Raw genomic sequence first — 22,599 nt, forward strand, 5'->3', positions numbered from 1 at the left:
TGATATTGTTCATATTGTGCACTTGAAACCCTGGATTTTGCCTTTTTTTAACATTTTTTAAAGTGTAAAGAAAAAAACCCCAGACTTCGTGTGTAAAAATATGTTTGCTACATCATTACAGTGAGAGACAAAGTTTTTAAAGTGCTTTGACAGAAACTAAAATCTGTTTTCCTGAACCTAAGTAAAGGTAACTGTCACAGATCTGTTCTGAAGCCACCCTTGTGCTACTGCTGCTGCCAGCCACCAGCTGGCTCTGCTGCAGGGCACAACAGAAAAAACAGGTCTCAGTCACCCACGGACAGGAGGTTTCCTGCAGTTATTTGTCTTAAATAAAACTTGGATTAAAAGACAGCGGTTTAAAACCCCAGTTCTGGCAAAGGTGCCTAACGTCAGTGCAAGGCAAATTGTGACAAGTATGGGTAAGTCAAAACTACTGTAAAACCTCTAGGTTTTAAACTCTAAATCACTCCTGGGCAGACTGACTTTTAAATAGCAGGGCTGGGGCAGAGCAAGGCATAATAATAAGAGAGGTGATGATAGGGAAGATTTCTTCTTTCTTCTGGTAGACATCTGGTGACCAAAGAAAAGTAAATCATAGCATGTACAAAGATTAATTACACGGTGTATGCCATATTCCAGAGCTACTTGGGATCCCCTTTACTGAAGCTATTAACCATTTTGCTGCCTATAACTACATAATTTATTAAAATAAACATGCAAATAAGCACTCAAGCTAACGAATACCAAACCCCAGTGTCCTACAAATTACAAGTATGCTGTGAAATATTTCAATGTGTACACATTAAAACTTAACATGGCACTAGGTATTCAAATCAAAAAAGGTGATCTAGAAATTTTAAACCACAAACCGGCAAACTGAAAGAATGACAACAATAGTAACTATGAGGCCCTTCATAAATCCTTGACATTATAAATGTAGTGTTTGCTGACTGAAGTAAACCTTCTGTAAGTAAATCCAGCACCAGGTCAGGCAGAGTGAGTGCCTACTTCCACCTGGGCCCACACCACTGCCCATCAGAGCACCTCAGGGCCCACTAACACTGTCCAGCTGACCAGTATGGAGAATATAATGTGAATTTTCACCAACAACTTGATCAGGATTGAACACAGCCCTTGAAACAAGTACTTTGGCTTGCTTTCATTCACTGCTGCACTGTTCTATCATCAGTTGATGCACAGTATCATAGCACTGATCTAATCTTCCCTGTTTTGAACTTAGTTATCCACCTTTGAAAAGATTATCCATGCAAGCTGATGAAATTTCTAAACACCACACTCCATGGGCAAATGTCAAATACAGACCAGGGTGCTGACAGTCATCATACTTTTATGCAAAATGAACCTCATCAATGAATAAAATATCATACACACTGCTGCTAAACCCCCCTTAAACCTCGATTAAGGCTTTGTTTCTTTACATAAGGTTTGCTTTTTCTGGTTTTTACTAAGCCCTCATCATAACCATGGTTATAGCCAGTGGTTATGGAGGGCAGCTGAAATCCACTCCTACTTGCTGTGTAATTGGGAAGATACAGAATTGCATACTTGGACACCTGAATATACATGGCCTGATTTTCTGTAGTGTTGAGCACCCCCAAGTCCCTCTGAAATCAGCTGAAGTTGTTCTACAGCAAATAAAAGCAGGTCAGTGCACTCAAATCCCAAAGACTATTTTACTTTATTGCATATTAAATGATCACATACAAGGCTGTGGGATTACCTTTGTTCAAGTGGCGTTACTTATTTAGCAGTTACAACACAAGATGCTCCACGGAGTTACACAATGGTACAAACTTTCTTGCAATTCAGTCTGTACTTACATGTTATCAGTATGGGAAGAAAAAAAATGAGCAGTTCACATGCCCATGAACTTGGATGGCAGTATGGACAGCTAGGAACTCACTGTTTCCTCAAACAGGATCATCCTCTGTTTGTAAGGCAACTTCTCAACTTGGGAAATACAAGCAATATTCTCAACCACAATTAAAATATTCAAGAGGAGAAAGTTCCCAGAACTAGGAGAACTAAAGACTGGCAGCAGTTCTGGTATGGTGAAGAGGTAATATAAGAGATTTCTCTCATTTGCACTCTTAAATGATTTTCATAACTTCATAAGCCCCTACTATAGCACAATAACACTTTTGCAGCACTGAATTAATCCAACAAATAGTGATAGGTTCAAATGCAGTAAATCACCAGCAGAAATAAAAAGGGTAATTTCAAGATTTAATCAAGCAGACAAGACGTACTTTTCAGTTGAAAACAATGAATCCCCTTTGCAGGTGTCTCCAACTTGAGTCCATGGAAGTGATAACACCTTTCACTGATGGATCATGCAAAAGTAATTTTCAAAGAAGTATTTGGATTTTAGGGAAGTATCCTTGTGATTCATTAAAATTAAACTGCCTCTGCAACCGTACTGAATCCTGCTGCACTCTCCAGTGTACACCATCACCTTTTCTGAATCATTCCTTCACCCTCATGTCCCTCCAACTTCATAAAATGATTAGGCCACAAAGCAATACATTTTTTCATCCTTCCCTTTACATTGTGACTCCCTGGCAATCTCAGATAGGGTGAGGAATGTTAATAATCTCAGGGCAATTACACCAGCCTAAGACAGCATGGACACTATCTCTCCTGTATATGTTTAGCTAGGTTTGGAATAAAGTAGTTGTGACGCATGTGCTTTACGTCAGTCTGTGAGTAATACAAAACTGAGGGGCATGCTTATGGATTGGACACCTCCTGAGTTTTAGGGATATTTTATGCCCTTTTCAGGACAGTCTAATCCTCATCAGCATTTAGAACAGCTTCTTTTGGAGTTTCCAAATCAGACACTGCCTGGGTTAGGTAGTAGCTATAAAGCTTCTTTCTCTTTTCCTAAGTTCAGATATCATGTGTTGCTACTTCAGTAACAATTAATTGTATTTAGGCAAAACATAAACTTGAGATGTTTAGGATTCATGTCTTCATAGTAATGTTCCTTTCCTATCCCTATCAAGTCTAACAACTCTTACTAATGGAAATGTGTCCCAGTCGGACTATTCCATTCTCTTGCAGCAGTGGATGACAAGATCAGAGTTGTTTTTTCACTTAGCTAAGTCTATATACTAGCAAATATTTTGGAACTTAAGTAACATATAACTCTTAAAACATTATATGCCATTTCTAAAACCTGCATCAACATATTGTACGCATCTTGTCACGACAAAATGCTCACCATTTAAAAGCAACTAACTTGTGTAGTTTGAGATGGATCTGGCATAGGCAAGATAAACCCTATTATTACAGATGCTCATTAAAACTTCAAATGTGCTTTCAGGTTCCATTGCTTTAAAAATAGTTTGTCACTTTACAATTAACAATTCATTTAGCTATGAACAGTAAACAGGTAACAGATGATACTTCAGAAGCAGTACCCATTTTTACAAATGACCAACATTCTGTTAGTAAATAAATCCCCAGTATCTCTTTACAAGACAGGCTTTAAGAGGCCTCCCTTCAATATTTTGAGTTATCAGATGAAGAAAAATCTGCTAAGTTACTATCATTTTATACACAGCAAAGAGAGAGCTATATGACAGGAAGAAATGCTTCCAAGCCCCCAAAGCCAAGCATAAACTGGATCCCAATTTCATGTTGAGACTTGGAATACGCCTCCTTTCTTGATCTTTTCCACCTGTGCTCCACACAGGACCTATATTTTGTGAGCTAAAAGGAACTTGCCAGTCTTCTTGCTTCACATGACTGGCTTTGAGGGAATACTGCAAAGTACACCTGTCCTACTGTTCACACGCTACAGAAATTACTTCAGGTCACATGAAGTCTATGGCAATTTCAGAGATTCAGCATGGTTATCTCCAGACTCAGTCCAGTACTTTAATCACATGACACACTTGCCTATACTTAGTCACAAAAACCCACAGATGCAAGAGACTGATAAGAAATTATTTTTATTGACAGCCTGTCACCAGAGGATAACCTACTAGACACTCCAGAGAAATATCTGATGTTACCACATCTCACAAACGTACATTTGATTTTTTTTTCTGAAGCAATTTTTTTCAAATGTCAAAGTCTTATATGCAACTTGTATGTGTCCCACACCAGGAGGCAATATAATTATCAAACATCAAAGGATGACAATCAATAAACAGTATATATGGGCCTAACTTCTCAATTAAATCACTTTTTGGGGAAAAGATATGGCTGTCACGTTAGAATTTGATCTTGACAACACACCTACCAAACCCAAGTTACCATAAAAAAGCTTCACATTATGTTTAAGAACACCTTGAAGGCTGCTATGATAAACACAGTTGATTTTGTTATCAGTGGCTATTCAATCCCACACAGGACCATCACTCACAGGAGGAAGGCACGTGGAAGCCCACACTAATACAGTTCATACTTTCAAGCAGAACACATCTTAGTTTGCTTCATATTTGTAATAAGGAAATCAAGTGACCTCAAATTTAGATGTTGGCATATGTTAAGTATGCCCTGGATTGTGTGGAAAAATACATGACCACCAACAGCACCTGAAGGAGGACATCCTTAAATGGAGTCTTTTGTCCTGACTCTTAAATCACTGTATCAGTCTCAAAGCACATAAAACTATGTACATGATTTTATGTGGGGACAGGCTGCAGCTCTGGTTAAACACCAAAAAAAAAAAAAAAAAAAAAAAAAAAAAAAAAAAAAAAAAAAAAAAAGCCTTGATTTCAGGTTGTAAAGGTCAGAGGCTGATAACTTCTTTGAAGAATTCCAGCCATTGTCTGAGGCATCAGGGATAAAAATCTACCAACTCTCTAAATTTGAATAAAAGAGGGAGAGCAATTTTTTTATCATCTGCTTATCTGGGATGGATAAACTGACTAGATTAAGAGGTAATGCCATCTTAAAATTTCTTTAGTACCACCCTGTGAATACAAATGAAACCTAGAGATTTTTTGTAAATTTCAACACTTTCAGTCCCGATTTATCAACATCCCTTTAATACTCTTAAATAAACCACTTTTTATGCAGAGCTGCCATAGTCACATATATGTAATAACAAATGATTTTTGGTTTCTCATTTTCAAGAACATTAACTTCATCATGACAAAGAGCAAGCTCCTTAGAAAGGCACTACAGGTCTGTAAATGCCATTTTAAAGTTCAGAATAAGATCATTAACAGACTGAAAATGTCACAAAAGATGAGACCAAGATGGTTATACATTTCAAGATTTGCTAAGTAACTACAGGAATTACATCCTTTCTCAGTGTATGTTGGCCTTCTAATAATATGAAACTGTATTTGCAAGTTGAAGTCTTCACACTTCTTATTGAAGTGTGAAGATTAGGACTTCGTATTTTGTTTCTCTTTTCATATTAATGATTACATTCAGTTATGATAGCACTGAAATGCTACTGATATGACAGTATTAAGAGACACTTGCATATATCTGAGAAAAAAAATCCTCAGAAAGATTAAAAAAACAGGCTGATTGTAGACCATGGCATGGCTATGTAAGACAACCTAAAGAACAACAAAATTTTAGTGACCAACTGTTGTTCACTATTGCAACAGAATAGATTTTAGATTAGAAAAATATACAAGCTATATTCCAAATACAACCATTTCAAAATATTTTATTGAAATTAGCATAAAAAAGATTTTGAAGGCTATTTGTCAATTGGTTATTTCTAAATATTCATTAAAAAGTATGATTCATTTCCAAGAATCTCCGCCATAAAGTTATGTACTTTAGGAGCCTTTTGTTTTTCTAATCATTGCTTCCATCATATCCCACTGCTCTTTGGTAACCTAACAAAAGAAAAGAGAATTTTATTGGAATTTCATATAATAATTACACATCAAAGTGTCTAAATATAAAATAGCAAGCAAGGAAATGAATACCCTCTTCAACTCATTGAATTCTCCTGCCATAGAAACATATTCTCCACCATCCATTCTGATAACCTAGAAAAAGCACAAACAGTGTATTTAGTAAAGCGGGATTTCTGTAGTATTTCCTTGTTGTGAATTGTGAAAGTAATTTTCACTGAATTGGGTGAGAAAAGCCCATACTCAATGCAATTCAACCACTTTTAAAAGTGCTAACAACCATGCACTACACTTAAAAGATGGATAATACTTGTAAAGAATTTTAAAGTAAGATGTTTTGTTTCATTTCTGAAACCAGGGCTTTAAAATAATACCAGCAATACTCACACCATCATCAGGTTAATTGTACAAACAAGGTCAACCAAAACTCACTGCTCCATTAACCCAGCTTGCATAGTCACTGCAGAAATAGGCAGCAAGATTTGCAATTTCCTCTACAGTTCCCAGACGACCACAGGGAATCCTCTCAATCATCTTCTTCTCAAATGCGCCTGTTGGGTCAAGGCGGCTAAAAGCACCCTGAGAATTAAAAGAAACATTAAAAAATGTTATAACTACATCAGAAAATAAAATCCAACAGAGATTTGACTCCACACATACAATATTGAAGTTAGTATTTGTGACTAAGCTGTCTACACCCTCACTGTCAGTAGCACAAAAAAGAAGGAAGTAGAAAAGGGAAAGAAATTTATCCCTGGTGCACTGATACGCATCTACAGATGATGTTGGAATTAACACATTTGGGATAGTCACCCACCAGCTATCTGTGAAAAACAAGAGAGTTTAATCATCTTTTTTTTCCTCAAACACCCTAGATAAACATTTGAGGAAATAACCAAGACTCTAAATTGCTGCATGGATAAAGGAGAGGAACTAGGGGAGAAGAGAAACAGGAAAGTGACCAAAAATAAATTATACATGACTAAATGTATAGAGTAAATAAATGGAAAAGAAAAAAACCATCAAGTTCAGTTAAAATTGCAGCAACTGCTAAAGCTAAAGGAAGTCACTGGAAGCTTCAGTACTTGAATAGCTTAAAATGGCACAGGAAATAAAAGGGTTTTTTTCTTCCCTGCTCTTCCACAAGGAAATAACCTCACTCAAATTCAGAAATCAGTAACATTTATGCTGAATTACTGGAGTTACAATTTAAAGCACACTGTAATTCATGCAATCATGGCTATAAGCATGCCATTTAAGTCCTATATTGCCATGTTTTTAATTGCCAGTTTATGAGCCTAACAGTGTTGTGCTTGTATGCCTTGTTCTTTTCCCACCATGACTTAAAACAGTATGTTTTAAAGCCATGGATATTTCCCCTAAGACAGCAAACCTTGACTTTCCAATATGCCGTCTGCCTTTTTATGCTTTCAGGGAAATGCTCTCAAGTTGGAATCACAGACCAAATGGAGCATTTTATTAAGAATACACATTATCTCAAGCAAGTTACACATTATTCAAAGAAGGAACATCAACTGGAGGTAGCACTATAGACATTTAAATCCCTTAACTTGCCAAATGTTTTTCTTCTAATCTTACTTAAAAACACACAAGCTACAAGGCCTGGAGAATTTGGTCTGATCCTCTAATGGTATTTCAACATTCTTATAGTTCTGCTAATTCTGCCACTTATTTTTCTTTCTAGTGAAAAGAGTAAAAACTACATTTTCCAGTGTAGCATCTAAAACTGACAAGAGGGAAAAATAATAGAAAACAAACAAACAAACATAAAAAAGAACCAACTCTGCACCCCTATTCCCAAAACAACAGCAAAAACAACTGTGAAATATTTTACAGGAAGAAGTAATACCATCATTAGTTGTTAGTGCTCATAATCATATTAATCTGATTCAGTGGGAAATGGATCCTCCTCTCTCTTCTTGCAGGACTGCTTTCTTTATTCTTCCTGTTCCAGCTGCTCTGGATTAGTTCCTTCAAACCCTCCAGTCCTCCTTCTCACTCACTTCAAAGCTTCTCATTTCCTTGCCAACTTAGTTTTTCTCTTTCTAGTTTTGAGATTTTCAACAAAACTAGTGAGATTCTGTTCTCATATACCTAAAAGAGATTCTAAGATTTTGGAACTGATCACATGTTTTGTTTAAAAATTAGGGGTTCAAACAGAAACAGGAACAAAAACAGGAACAAAAATGTTGTTTACAAAAAGTGTTGGAATTCCAGCAAGAATTCACTCCACTTGACAAACCTAGTACACAGAAATGAGAATCAGCATTAAGTACTTTGATATATCAACTCTTTGAAACACTAAAAAAAAATTGTATCAAGTGTAGTAGAAGGGCCAGTGGCAGATCTCAGAAGTTCAAGCAATTCTATTTCATAAAAAGACTAAGAGGGAAGTGTGTTCAATATTCCAGCATAGTCTTGACTATCAAGGCTATCATATTAGAATTTACAGCTACAGAAAGGTTAGACTGTTGTAAAGTTAGGTCTGTACTACAAAGCATATTCAAGGCTGTGTTTCACTTTGTGCCATGTACCTTTGTTTTTACTGGACCTGGTTGAATCACATTGAATCTCATGCCATATCTACCCCATTCAGCCGCAAGAGACCTAAAAATTCATTAACAGAGTGCATAAGTATTTTAAACACAATATTGTAATCCTATTCAGAAAAAAATTAATTAAAATTTCATCAAATGTGTAAATCCTAGAACATTCCTGAAACAGACAATTTCTACTTAAAGGGGTTTTTTTGTGCTTAACAAAATAATTTCAGAGAAGCAGAAAAAATCTCATTCACCAACAGAGGAATATTGAATTAATAGAGGAATCATGGGTAAAACAGCATGAAGGAGTAATTCCTTCTCCCTTGCAAATCATGGATTATGTTGGCACCTGAATTCCTTAACAAACAACTGTTAGACCATCATCTTTCTGTAGCAATTTAGACTATCCCACAAGTATACATTTCTAACATTTGCAACACAGCTCTCACATTACATGTTTTGAAATAACACAAAACAGAGGATATGTTCTAAAATGAGACCGCTAGAATAGTTTTGCTTTATGACATTTTCTCTGCATGATGAGTACTTTGGATTTACTATGGTGAATGCATTAGCTGAGTCATAAAGTCTCTGAAAAGTACATTTCCGTTACAGCTCTACAGAAGAGAAATCAAGACCATTACTCAGTCCCTCATTTTTTTCCAGATAAAGAGTTCTAGTTCCTGAAAGGCTGCCAATCTATTCAATTCTTTCTGCTGAAGTGCAGAGGAAGATCTACGTGCTATGAAGGACTAGCCTGAAATCAAAACTGCAAGAAATCCTTTTGTTTGCTGAGCACCATGGATATGTCAACATGATACTGTTCTGAACTAAGCAGAACTGCAGACCTCAATTTTAAACAGTGATATGAAACAAATTTGTTGATGAATCTAAGCAGAGCTGAAGCCACAGTATACTGCACCCAAATAACAGGCATCTATTTTCCTCAGAGAAAAGAATGTGGAAAGTGCCATAGATCTCAAACAGTTCCCCTAACAGCTGTTCTTTAGGTGCTGGTTCACCTATCAGAATGCAACAGAACCTGATTATCAAAACTGTGTGAAACAAACTTTGGAACTTGCAATTGCCAAAATAAGTACTTCTACTTGTCCTTATCTTGGTCTTGTGAAAAAAACAGCAGCAGTTAATACTTCCCTCTGCAAGAAGCTGTCAGCATATTGTTCCCTTGCTAGGATACTGGAGCCTGGATGGAACTCTTGTGGTACAGTGAAATAGGAGGATTACACTAATGAGCTCCATTTTTATAGACCAATTACCCCACCTTAAGGATGTAAAAACCAAAGCACACCTTTTCCTGTATTACTCACTTGCTCATTGCTTCTACACCAGCTTTGGCAGAGGCACTCGGCAACACAAATCCTGAACCACTCTCTGCATAAATTGTTGTAATAGCCAGGAATGCTGCTCCTAGAAGGTGCAAAAACATTTAAAAAACAACCCACACCAGACAAGCCACACAACCCTGAAGATCAAACTCTCAAGTTCAGGTAAAAGCAAGCTAAATGGTACAGAAGTTTTCAACTCAACTGTTAGGGATACCTTTTCATTCTGGGCAGAAGAAGGCATTTTAAAAATATAGTCTTTGAAACTTTCTTTTCAAGCCTTTTTATTTCAGTTCCCTCCTTTGCATGAGTGTTAAGAGTGGTTCCAGGTAAGTGCGAAAAGCTATTGATTAGGCTCTGAAGGTCTAAGCTCTCAGACCTCTACTGAAAATGAACTTAATGCATTAATTAATCTAACTGGAGTGAAGGCCTAAGATCTTACAGTGTTTTTTCAGAAGCTGCCCTAGTCTAGTTGTCACTAACCAGGTATTTTGCCCTAGATTCATCAATTACTGGGTGGGGAAAAAAAACCCAAAAAACCCCAAAAAGCAAAGAAACACTCAAAAACCCCCAACACTGAAAAAAATCAGCATTAACAGTTTGGTTTGGCATAATCTCAAATGAACAGTTGAGGGCATGAGTTACAGTTTATGTAGAAAAAGAAAGGTTTTTAAGAAATTTTCAGAAGCTTTTTCTTCAGCAGAGCAAATTACAGAGTGAACCTGCATAACTTTTTCCTATTATTATGACAACAAACTCCATTATAAAAGAACTACTTTCTTTTATATGCTGTATTTTATAACAGATTCAGCAAAAAACACTCTGGAATCTAATGGAAACTGCAACTGCTTATTTAATCTTTCTTTTATAGAATCCTGCAAATTATGTCTGATCAATGACTGGCATGAGCTTACTGTAGCTGGGAAATGAAGGACAAGGGATGACAGTTCACTGCTCACGTCACAGTAACTAAAATAACTGTTCTACTTACTATATTTTAAAAATAATTTCATTAGAATAGCTACCCAGGGAGTATTTCTAAAACAATATACACTACTGATAGATTGCATGTAAGTAGAGACTCAGGTAAAAAATTACAGTAATAGTGACACAAGAGAAACTAAAGTGAACAATAAACAAGCACTAATTGAAATGCCAACAGATATCCAGAAACCATGGGCCCTGTTTATAAAAAAGGACTCTTCATTGAGAGACTTTGAAAGAAAAAATGTATACAGACAAAAAAACATAGAACAACTCAGAAGTTATCTACAGATTATTGTTAATTACACATTTTGTAGAATTAAACCACTGATTTTTTTTAAAATTCGGATTAATAGAAGCAAGTTAGGTCAACTTAACAGAAACTGACAAATTTACAGCTCTAATATTTAAAGAACACTTCGGCTCATACACAACTTTAATTTCTAAAGGCTATATTCATAAATTGGAAAATAACTTATCAATTAACTCCTCTCACTTTGTAAAAATAAGTAACAGGCTAGCAGATTACAAATTCCTTTTAAATACCAGCACAAACTTGCAGTCTAAAAGCAAAGAACTTTTATTATTTACTACACTAGACTTAATGTAGGTCACACTGCAGACTTAAAGGACATCCCAGTGTTCTAGAAACTGTCAGACTTGTATCCTCACAGATTGATCTAAACATTTGCACTAGGTAGCATCGCTTTAGAAACTAAGGTCTCTGCTCAAACTAAAAAAAAAAAAAACACAAGTAAGTAAAAAGAAAATGAAGGTGAGATGATGAACAGGAACACATGACTTAGCTGTCATGCAAAAACATGTCTTAAAGAAAGCCTAAAACAAAAAATCTTATTTACAGAAGGACTCCCCTAGAAAGAAGACATGCAAGTAATAGCAAAAGAAATTCACATGTTTTGGAAGCTTAGAAGTGAAAGGAAGAGAGACAATATGAAGGTGAATGACATCTGGATTTTACCAAATTTGAGAATGGAAGTAAGGAAAGCAGCTTTTTATTCAACAACAGCAAAAACAAAAGCATGTTTGAACTCATATTTCACATTACTATATGGGCACACTATGTGCACCTGGAAGACCATAAGGCAACCTGTCTTATGCAATGGTCTGCCATAATAATATAATAAGTCACAGCTGGGGATGGGTTTTTCATGTGGGAGTATCAGCACTGGAATGGTGAAAATTAATTTTTCATGTGCTGCTAATATAGAAGGGACATACTTGTATACTAACAACAAGAGTTACAGACCCACTGAAACAACATTAACTTCATATTGTTATAATTAAATAGTATAAGCTCATGGAGTACTTCTTGGAGAGGATTTTGAAGAAAATCAGCTAATTCAGAGGTTAAAGAAATACAGTGTAAATACAAAAACAGTATTTCAACACAGTGGCTGTACCTAGAAAACAGGATTCAGAAGTGAGGACACATGGAAAACCATAATTATATCTCACTGTTTTTAAATGAATTTGACATTATATTATTCTGATTCCATAAAATAAACTCACTGTTTTTCAATTTATAACTAGAATGTAAAATGAAAGCAGTTCTTTGTAAATAATCAATGATATAATATAGAAGGGCATACATCACCTTTCCTTTTAAAACAATAATCTAGTTACATAAATCTTTGGCTAAATAGTATATTAAAAGAACTGTCATTTTTGAGGTGAAGCTGTGATACTGTATTAAACTTCTAGGTAGCCCAGAACTAAGAATTAAACCTGGGAAAATAAAATCTAACACTTATTTCAATTTCAATATTCTTTTTCTAATTACCTTAAAGGTAATATTCTCTAGTACTATTAGTCAAATAGAATAGCTGTTAATTTTCTTTTACAGTAGGAGGACAATTCAAAGGGATAGCCTGACTTCTTGTTCATTTACAGAAATATCCCATGCTCACTTCAATGAAATTAACATACATAGAGAAAATTCAGAATAAATAAAAGCTTTTTTTTAACACAAGCCTTTTTTTTTAATTTTAAAAATGTTTTACAACTAGAACTATGGAATTGGATTTTTATATTCAGCCTCAGTCAGCCTCTGGGTCCAATTTTAAGGCCTGATACTACAATGAAGTAATTGTTTGCCACAGCTACTGTGAGATACTTAAGTACAGCTTTCACTGAAAACATTCCTTTACAGAAGAATGTTAAAAATTCTCCTTCTCTTCTCACATGATTGTAGATCTCTTCTCACATGAACTCTCAAAACTGGCTATAATAATAGTAAGGCAAGTAAAGCAAGTAATACTATGTCACAATACTTAAAATACCTTTTTGTGCTTTAATGAGCTCCTTTCCAATTTCCAGAGTTACAAAAGCAGTACCATTAAGTACAATATCAGTTATTGTTTTCCAGGCATTAGCAGAAAGTCGTTCAGAAGGAGAAATAAAGTTTCCAGCTGCATTGTTTATCACAACCTGAAACACATGAAGGGAAAGAGTTAACTAAAAATAACTCTTCTTGAGACAAAAGTAAAGAATGTAAAAGGAGCTTTTTAGCATTTCCAGGGACAAAAGTAAAAACATCCTCATCAAATGAGGTATGGGGAGCATGGGAACAGGGAGAATAATCCGTAAGAAATTTTAACACCTGCAGCATAGATAAAGTATCAGTAACAGAAAATGAGCTGTATTTCTGAACTACTGTACTGAGGAACTGTAAAATGCAGAGGCTAACTTAAGTCACTGTTTTCCACAGTGTCTCAAGTGCATCCTAAGAGAAAGGTTTGCCCCCACCAAATTCCAGCATCACCTCTATTTAATAAAATGATGCATGGGAATTGAAGCAAAAGGCAACCTCATAACTAAAGTCTGGATGAAGTGACTGTTGCATTACAGGGATTCAAATCACTTGTGATGAGACTATTATGATACAGTGTACTTCAAAAAACTACTACAAAACTTTTGTTGCATAGCTGTATCTCTGTCCCTTCCTATGAACAATCATCAGGCAGGGGATACGTTCACTTCAGGGGAATAAGCATCACATCAGCAGTATTTAAACCAAAAATTGTGTAGCCAGATCCAGTGTATTTAATAATATAATGATGTGCTGAAGCAATAAAATGATGTACTATTAATGGAGTGGCATCTTGATTCATGTAGGTTTGCACATAAGGCAAACTCTTTGTCCTGAAGAACTTCTGGGCTAAATTCTAATGAAGATACTAGAATTTTCAATGACAAAATAGAGCCTAGTACATATTACATAATGTAAAACTAATAATATACAACAGCCATAAATTATACATATGGACAGCAAATTTAATTTAAATTGAAATTTGCCTGAAATTTGAAGGAAAAATAATCCAAACACCTTGAGGTACTGAGCAGGTTACTCAAATCACTGAACAAATACAGGAAAGACACAATAATAAAACTAGTGAACTAAGAACTGTACAGTATGATCTTTGAGGTATGTAGCACTGCCAAAATAACATGACAAAAGAATGATTGCTTTCTAATTCAGAGTAACACTCTTAGGAATGGAATGAACAAAACAAAGCTAGAAGGACTTTCAAGTTACTGCCATTAACTTCTGTCTTTGAGATCTCACCTCACATGCAGTACGGCAGTGAGTGATACCCAGGACTCACAAACTGACATCTCATGTCTGCAACTAAGAGAAAAACTGGACAAAAGAACTGAATATTCAATTTACTCTGCAGTCTATCCTAAACACACAAAATATGTGCAATTAAAGAGAAGGTAAATGCTTGTAAAGAACAAGTCATGGGAAGCATTTATTCAGAAAGTTACTGGCTCTAAAACCATACTATACAGGAAGAAATCTCCTCCCTCTCTGCACACACGTAAAACCTGAAGATCATGATTTTGACTTTGGCCAAAAATCTGCATTAATTAATAGTCAAAATAGTATCCAGAGAATCTTGTCTACAAACCAGGACAGTTAGTTGCCTTATTTCTAGCACTGTTATAGCATACAGCTATACAGCCATTTAGCATACAATTTTAAAATTCACTAGGTTCTCTACCACATCTATAGGTATGTATCACTCCTTGTAAGTGCAAATTGTCTACAAAATACATACTACAGTTCTAAATTTTCAGTAAACAGTTTTAAATCTGACTCTCCTTTACAATGATGCTACAGCATCACATTTTCAGCTAGCAGAATCCAAGCTGTTATCTCACAATCAAATCAGAATTTGGTCATTATCATCCTTCAGACTCCACCACATCACTCTCCTCACAATATTATGTAAAGATTTCTGCAGCTTTGTGCCAAACTATTAAAAAACAGATGCTTTGTTTGACTGAAGACCTTTTTCTTCATTTTATGAGAACTTAATCTTCAAACTGGAACGTTCTTTGTGTATATTAATGAGCTAATCAAGACATTTATGGTTACTTCCATTTCTAATTAATGAGGCATTGTGTTAAAAGGTAAACCACCTTTTCAAGAGGATTTAAGGGCAATATTCCATTTCCTTAATTCAAAGAATCTCTCCAGAATTGTCCCATTATTTGAAACAAGATGTTAGTCCTCAGAGTAAGGGTAAAAATGTTTTGTCTACTTGGCCACTAAAGATTTTAAGAACTACAGGAAGAGAGCAACTGGTCTAACTATGAATGTTAGCTTTACACTGAAGTATTGCTACTGTTCTGTCTGGTGTATTTTTAGTTTCCATTAACTTTCCATCTTAGTAACTTTCTTCATCTACTATGCAAAGTATTTTCAGTAATGAAGAATGAGTTCTCTCCTTTCCCTAGAAGACTTACATCAGGATGTCCTGCCACTTGGATTGTTTCAGCAACAGCATTCTTAACTGAAACCGGATCCCTCACATCACACTGGATGGCATGAACCTGAAGAATAACCAAAAGGCAGCTGTAAGACTTAAAAACTGGATCATTCATAAATTAAACAAGTCCACAGAAACATACAAATGTAAAAAAACCCCACAACCAAACAGTAAAATCTGAAGTATAATACGTAACATTTTCATAATTCTGCAAAAATTTACCTTATTCCCTGTTTTAGAAGAAATTTCATCTGCTGTTCCTTTCAAAACATCCAGCTTCCTAAAAATAAGTATTAACATCCCTTAATCAGTTAAATGCCATTAAAATTCAGATTTTTTTTCTGGGCAAATATGAACTACAACTTAAAAATACAATTTAGAGTTTTCATGAAAATTGAGCTTTAAGATTACAACTATATTTAACCACAAACTTTCTGAAAAAACCCTCCAAGTAATTTATGGTTAGTGTTACTTTGGAGCTACTCAGAAGTGACAATGATAAGAGACTCTAAAGCTAATCATCATGTGATAAGACAGAGAAAAAACACATGATCATAACAAATTTAGTTTTAGCTACTACTCTGCTAGTATTAGTATTAGAGACATACATATTCACATTTAAAACTAAATAATTAAATTACTGTTAGGATGAATGTCATAACATTTTTGTTTATTTTGATTTAAAAAGTAATTGTTTTTCTTGACTACTGAAGTGCTTCTAGACTCTCTACTGCAGTATTGAAGAGAGCTGTAAAAATCATCATTAAAGGAAAATCAGGGTTCTTGTTGCAAGTCAGAAGAGGAATGTATTTAATTCTTTATTCTAATTTAAATCTATATCAAGAACACCTGTAATTACATTTATTATTATATTACTGTTCAATATTGCCCACTGCAAATTTTTGTCTCTTTAAGGTTTAAGCAGAATTTATGCCTACTATTTGAGGCTGCTTATTCTGCTGCTTCATTTCATGAAAATGTGCTTAGTTTATTTCTTCCTACTGATTTTAATACCATTTAACATTTGCAGATATATCTGCAAATTTCCAGAATCCACAATATGACATTACAATTTAAAAACTGCAATGGAATAAATAGAAAATTTTTTTCTGGTTTGTAAAGAAGAAAACAGAAAATAGATCTATTCAGCAGTCAGTACTAAATCAAAGTTCTACAACATCTTCATTAGTATTTACCGGCTTGCTATAACACACGTGGCACCTAAACTGGACAAAGTTGTTGTCATGGCTTTGCCAATCCCAGTACCTCCACCAGTTACAAAGGCCACTTTCCCTTGGAATGTATTTGGTGGCAACATCACTTTTTGAAGAGGTGAGAAGAAAGCAGCTTGTGGTGCACTGCTGTCTTGATGCAGTACATTTGGCCCACGGCTGAAAAACTGAAAGAAAAAAACCCAGAAAAGTTAGTTTTTTCCCCTTTTTGTATGCAGGATTGTTACACAAGATCAGATTTTCCTGTGGCACAATCATAACTCCCTTATTATAGGTAAATAAATATGAATATAAGAATGACTAGATTGCATTATAGCAACACACATGGGCTTTTACTTAAAAGACTAGGAAAGCACCTGAGCTATTTTTATACATTCTACTGTAACTAGAGAACTACTGAAAAATACTTTAGTCATGTTTCTTGCTACTTCATGCATTTTTTGTATCTATCACTTTTACTAAAGCATGTGGCAAACCATTAACAACTAAGTATAGAAGGACGTGGGCTTCAGATTGGTATGGGCACTGTTATTTATGCATTAAAAAATCCATGTGATTTTAGGTTACAGATGTATGTATTTACAAATTTAAAATCTTCAGTAATAGATTCATGATTCTGACCCTTTACTACTGCATCCTACCAAATCTTCTTCTCTACTGGGGAACAGGATAAAATCACACTTCACAAGACCTGCCCTAATGGCCACTGGAGCTGTTAAGGAAACCAGTGCCATCTCTCAGACAAAACTGGGCAGGGTTGGGTTATCAGCATCACACTCTGTCCCAGCAGAAATACCATCTACAGTAAACTAGCCTCAGAAGGATCCCTGCAAAAAGACACATGGTTGGAACACATTTAAAAACAGACATGAAAAAGAAGAAAATTCAGTATTACATCTAGAAAACTATGCTAGTAAGAAAATACCCCTCAAATGTAATGGGAAATTTGTGATGTCACCAAGAAAGTTGCAGCAAAAATAGCCAACAAGATACTTCTAGCATCCTAATATGCTTAACTAACCTGAAGATGCAAATGCTTCCAAGTATGACAAAACCAGATTTACTTTATTTTCGATGTACAAAACAACTAGAAGACTGTAAGTTATACTTATTTTAACTGGTTTTACCTTGTACTTGGGCCTTTGATATGTTCATTTAATACAAAAAAAAATTAATACAATTTTGTCAAAATAGACTGAATGGTTACTCTTCAATGATCCTGTTACTAAAACCATGCAATTGTTCAAGACTGACATGAAGAAGAAAGGTAGTTTTAAAATAGTAAAAACATTATAACTTATTGTTCTGCTTGCTAATTCACATTTTGAACACCAAAAATAAGAGACAATGTATATAAATGGTAGACAACTACTCTGTACTTCCCACAGTTACAATGCATCAGGGGTTCCACAGAGCTTGAAGCTGGCCTGCAGAAGTGTGCACATGAATCTTTCTGTGTGGTAATACATATACATAAGTAACTCAGGTGAAAGTAGACAGAATAATCATGGAATTACACAATTTAATTAGACAATTTAGTGCAACTTAAAGCATGTGCTAATAACACCAGGGTGACAGGCTCAATCCCTGTATGGGACATTCACTTAGGAGCTGGACTCAATCCTTGTGGGTCCCTTCCAGCTCAGAATGTTCTATGAGAAACTAAAATTAAGTTGAATTGAAGAGTTGGAGCCACTACATAGGACAAAATTCAGAAAGCAAAGCTTGAACTAAAGGTAGAACTATCATATTCATAAAACACTGCTGTATTTTAATTCTCCCATTGAAAATAGAATTTTCATGCTTCATGGAGTACGAGAATACTATTAAGCCTCCAGGAAAGGGAAATGTGAAGGTTCTCTTTGGGACTTTCTTAGTCCCAGATGAGTTCCTATTCATCTCTCCAGGAAAAAAGCTCCCTCTGGAGAATTTCAGCTCACAGCAGAGACTGCAAATCAAGCCGGCATTTGGGCTCCCTCTTCCTTCAGGATATGGAGATAACTCCTGTGAGTATTGAGACTCCTGCTCAGGTGCTCTGTTAGTGACAGACACAGCCCAGTCTTCTTGCTCTCCATGACAGGAACACTGCAAGCAGCTTTGCCTCTGCTCGAGGAGGGGAGATTAGGACATGCCATAGCAGATGAAAGCAGAAGGCTGCACCAAGACTACTAAAAGTATGATAATGATAATCAGCCAGTAAAGTTGGTATAATTGAGCAATCTTTTAGTCAGACTGCTATTGTCTCCTTACTGGCTTGCACAAGAGGCTTCTATGACAGCATCCATGCAATTTAATCATTCTATTGCTCAAGGCTGAGGTCTTAAATTAAATCTCAGGTGTAAACAGATCTTTGAAGAAGCCAGTAAACAGCTTTAAAAACCCCAAAACATCAAACAACAAACACACAAATCACTGACAAACCCAAAAACAATCCTCACCCAGGTGGTGGAAGTGAATTGTGAAATTACTGCAGAAAGCCATCTCAGAAACACAAGTAGTCACTGGCAAGAAGCATCATGCTCATGGAAAACTCACTAGAAATAGGCCTCCAGCAACATCCACACAGTCACAGAATGGTTTGGATTGTAAAGGACCTTAAAAATCATCTTGTTTCAACTCCCCTGCCATGGTCAGGGACACCTTCCACTATAACAGGTTGCCCAGAGATCCATCCAGCCCGGCCTCGAACACCTCCACAGACGAGGCATCTACAGCTTTTCTGGGCAACACGTCCACATCTGACGTAAAGCACCCTCTTTCAATCTGAATCCATTCCCCCTGTCCTGTCACTACATGCCCTAGCAAAAAGTTCCCGTCCAGATTTCTTGTAGGCTCCCTTCAGGCACTGGAAGGCTGCCATAAAGTCAACTCGGTCATAAGTCAAGCCCCGCCAGTGCTTGGACAGCAACACTCCAGCATTTACCTAAATGGCCCTGCACAGCTGTGCTATCGGGGCCAAAGGGCGACACCGTTCTAGTGGGAGACACGGCAGCGCCCGGCGCTGGGGCACGACGGGCTATGCCGGGAGCTCAGCCCGCACCTCTGCGGGTCTCCGCGCCGGACAGGCTCGGGAGAGGGGACACCCGAGGGGGGCTCCTTTCCGGCTGTCCTCCCAACCCCGGCAGCCAGAACCGCAGAGCCCCGCCGTGCCCTCCCTCTGACGGGACAACGGCGCCGGCGCAGAGCCGGGGCGGCAGGGCAGGAGGCGGCGGAACTCCTCCGCGGCGCCGGCCGTCCGCCCTCACCCCGGCAGCGCAGGGAGCGCCTTACCCGCCCGGCGCCGGACACGCAGGGGCCGCGCAGCCCGCACCGCCACAGCCGCGCCGCCGCCATCTTCCCCCGCCGCGCTCTGCGCCTGCTCCGCGGGGAGGAGCCTCGGGCGGGCCCCGGTAGCCGCGGGGTCGGGGAACCGGCGCGACCGCCCCTGCCCCAGGGGTTGCAAAACATAGAATATGTTAAAATTTTCTTAAGAAAATACGTTCTTTGATGCTTGATCTTTGATGTTTGATCTTTGTACACTTTCAAGCCTAATCATCAAGAAAGGAGCAAACAAAGGCTGAACGATGTCCAGGTGAAAGACAAATTATTTGTCGGCGGAATTGCCTTGTTAAGGCTTAGGGCATGACAGGTTTCCATGATCTCAGACCTACATGGTGATTAACAAAACGTGGGAAGAAGGATGTACCACTGACAGTGGACACAAAGAATGCAGAATTTACGGGATACAAGGGCATTCGGCAGAATCCCCAAGATAAGAAAAAAATTAATAAAGGCAACTCAGCAACATCGCTCAAGTTAGCTCTGACTGGGTATTGCTGATGAGGGGGATTGCCCACTGACCCAAAAGAAGAGAAAGACTGAGCATATGGACTAAACAGCATGAGAAGCGAGAGAATCACTAACCAATAGAAGATAGATTAATTAATAGGAGATCTAATTAATAGGAGATCTAGGTAACTGGTAGCCAATGAACATGAATGCCCTTGTTTGCTAAAATGTTTAAATACTGAAAAGTTTTGGTAGTCCTTGTGCTGGCTTTGTGGATTTGTCATCCAAGAGCCCTTTCGGCACAGAACTGTAAATCAAATGTGGATTGGCCTCTTGCACACCAGGTGAAAGAATCTATATTGGAACAACACCGAGGCACCTTCTCAGCTGCTGACACCGCCCTGGTGCCTCCAGTTCCAGCTGTGAGAGTTGGAGAATGCTTGGTTCAGTCTATCTGCTTCACTGGGGTGGAATTTTATTATTGTAAGTGATTTACTAAATGCTGTTTAAACAATACTAAATAACTATCTTGTTTGGTGGGGGGTTTGTTGTTTTTGTTTGTTTGCTTTCCTTGTGGTATCTAAACCCAGGAATTGCTGTGCCCTTTACCCATAGTATGGCGGCCAGTTCTTGGCATGTGTTTTGAGGGGAGAGGGATTGTTTGTTAAAGAAATATGAGAAAAGAGGTGGCTGAGAATATTAGCTGTCTGCTGATTAGGAATTCAAATGGAGTAGGTAACACAGGTCCTGATTTGAGGTGAAATTGTGCACTCACAGATCATTCCTGAGCAGCAGAGTGAGGCTCCATTCTGGCTCCACCGCACACATCAACACTGGCTGACTGCTGTGAAACAAGGTTTCACAGAAACATCAGTTCTCATTTCAAATCCAGTGCTGTTAATGAGTCCAGAAACAGCCTAGGCAGTCTGTGAACATCAGACCATATTCAGCTACAGGGGATTATGCTGAGATAACAAGACACTTGATTTATCTGTTTTGAGCATAGAGACTGGCTGATGGAAAAAGTAATGACTGACTGATACCCACCCATTTGCACAGCCTTGGTGATCAGACAAAGAAACCTGCAGAGTCCTATCTACTCATAAGGAAGGATAAAGGGTTATGGGAGTAGCATAGTAGCTGCAAGAACCTACAGATTTAATTAAGCTTCAGGTTTTGAGGGAAGGACACCACACTTGATGAATCTATGCAGTTACAAAACTTGGCATGAAAGACAACAAATCTATCAGTCTGTACTATCAACTTTTGAATTAAGAATTCCAGGCAAACTGATTACACACTGCCGTGGGAGTTCAGAGGAAGCAAAATTTAAATCCTACATCTTAGTCATCATTGCACTGTATAAAAATGGTAAAACAGTCATTTTCTCTAAATATTCAGCATTTAGGAAAAAAAATTGTTAATGCTCTGTTGGTATAGTAGGCTCTAGAGTAGGTAACATCTTTGTAATTCTGCACACTGTATGGCAGGCATTGAAGCAATAATGCCACACTGCTGAGCAGTATTTGCCACATTTATCATTAAATCAGCATATGGAGTATATCTGGTAAGAGCTAGAGAGTAGCTCTAAGACTTACAATCAGTTAATTCAACCACTCTGATTTTCAAGGCATCTGTAATCACCAAACAGAAAAAACAACAAAGAACCCTAAGAAATAAACCAAAAAAAAAAACCCAAAAAACCTTGGAGAAATAATATATATAGTTCAAGAGCAGCTTTTAAATTGCCGAATACTACAGAATTTAGGAAGCATGCTACCAAGAGGAAATAAATTACAAACTACACATTGGAAAATACAAATGTGCCAAACAGCTAACTGTGAAATAATCGTATGTTATGGTGAAAGTGAAAAAGATGGTATGACTAAATGTATTGGTTTTGCATGGCCTCGATTTTGGTAGCCGGGGTGTCACAGAGGTAGCTCCTGTGAGAAGCTGTCCCCGAGGTCCAAGATGCCAGCCCCGATCCACGCTGACACGGGGCGAAGGGGACCAGCCGCGACACAGGTAAAAGCCTCAGCCGCAACAGAGCGGCC

The 22,599-nt window shown here is 37.3% G+C and overlaps 1 protein-coding gene across 1 annotated transcript; it reads right to left on the reverse strand.

The window, feature by feature from the left end:
- Positions 1 to 3,961: 3,961 nt before the first annotated feature.
- On the reverse strand, positions 3,962 to 20,182 carry DECR1 (2,4-dienoyl-CoA reductase 1). The gene is made up of 10 exons (XM_063391477.1): positions 20,045 to 20,182; positions 16,739 to 16,941; positions 15,765 to 15,822; positions 15,520 to 15,606; positions 13,047 to 13,194; positions 9,748 to 9,847; positions 8,411 to 8,483; positions 6,288 to 6,434; positions 5,928 to 5,990; positions 3,962 to 5,834 (listed from the first exon to the last, which is right to left on the reverse strand). The coding sequence occupies exons 1-10, from the start codon at positions 20,105 to 20,107 to the stop codon at positions 5,775 to 5,777; spliced, it is 1,002 nt and encodes a 333-aa protein (XP_063247547.1). The 5' UTR covers positions 20,108 to 20,182; the 3' UTR covers positions 3,962 to 5,774.
- Between the last annotated feature and the right edge of the window lie 2,417 nt (positions 20,183 to 22,599).

Source organism: Prinia subflava, chromosome 1 (genome assembly GCF_021018805.1).
Source record: "Prinia subflava isolate CZ2003 ecotype Zambia chromosome 1, Cam_Psub_1.2, whole genome shotgun sequence".
Lineage (NCBI taxonomy): Eukaryota > Metazoa > Chordata > Aves > Passeriformes > Cisticolidae > Prinia > Prinia subflava.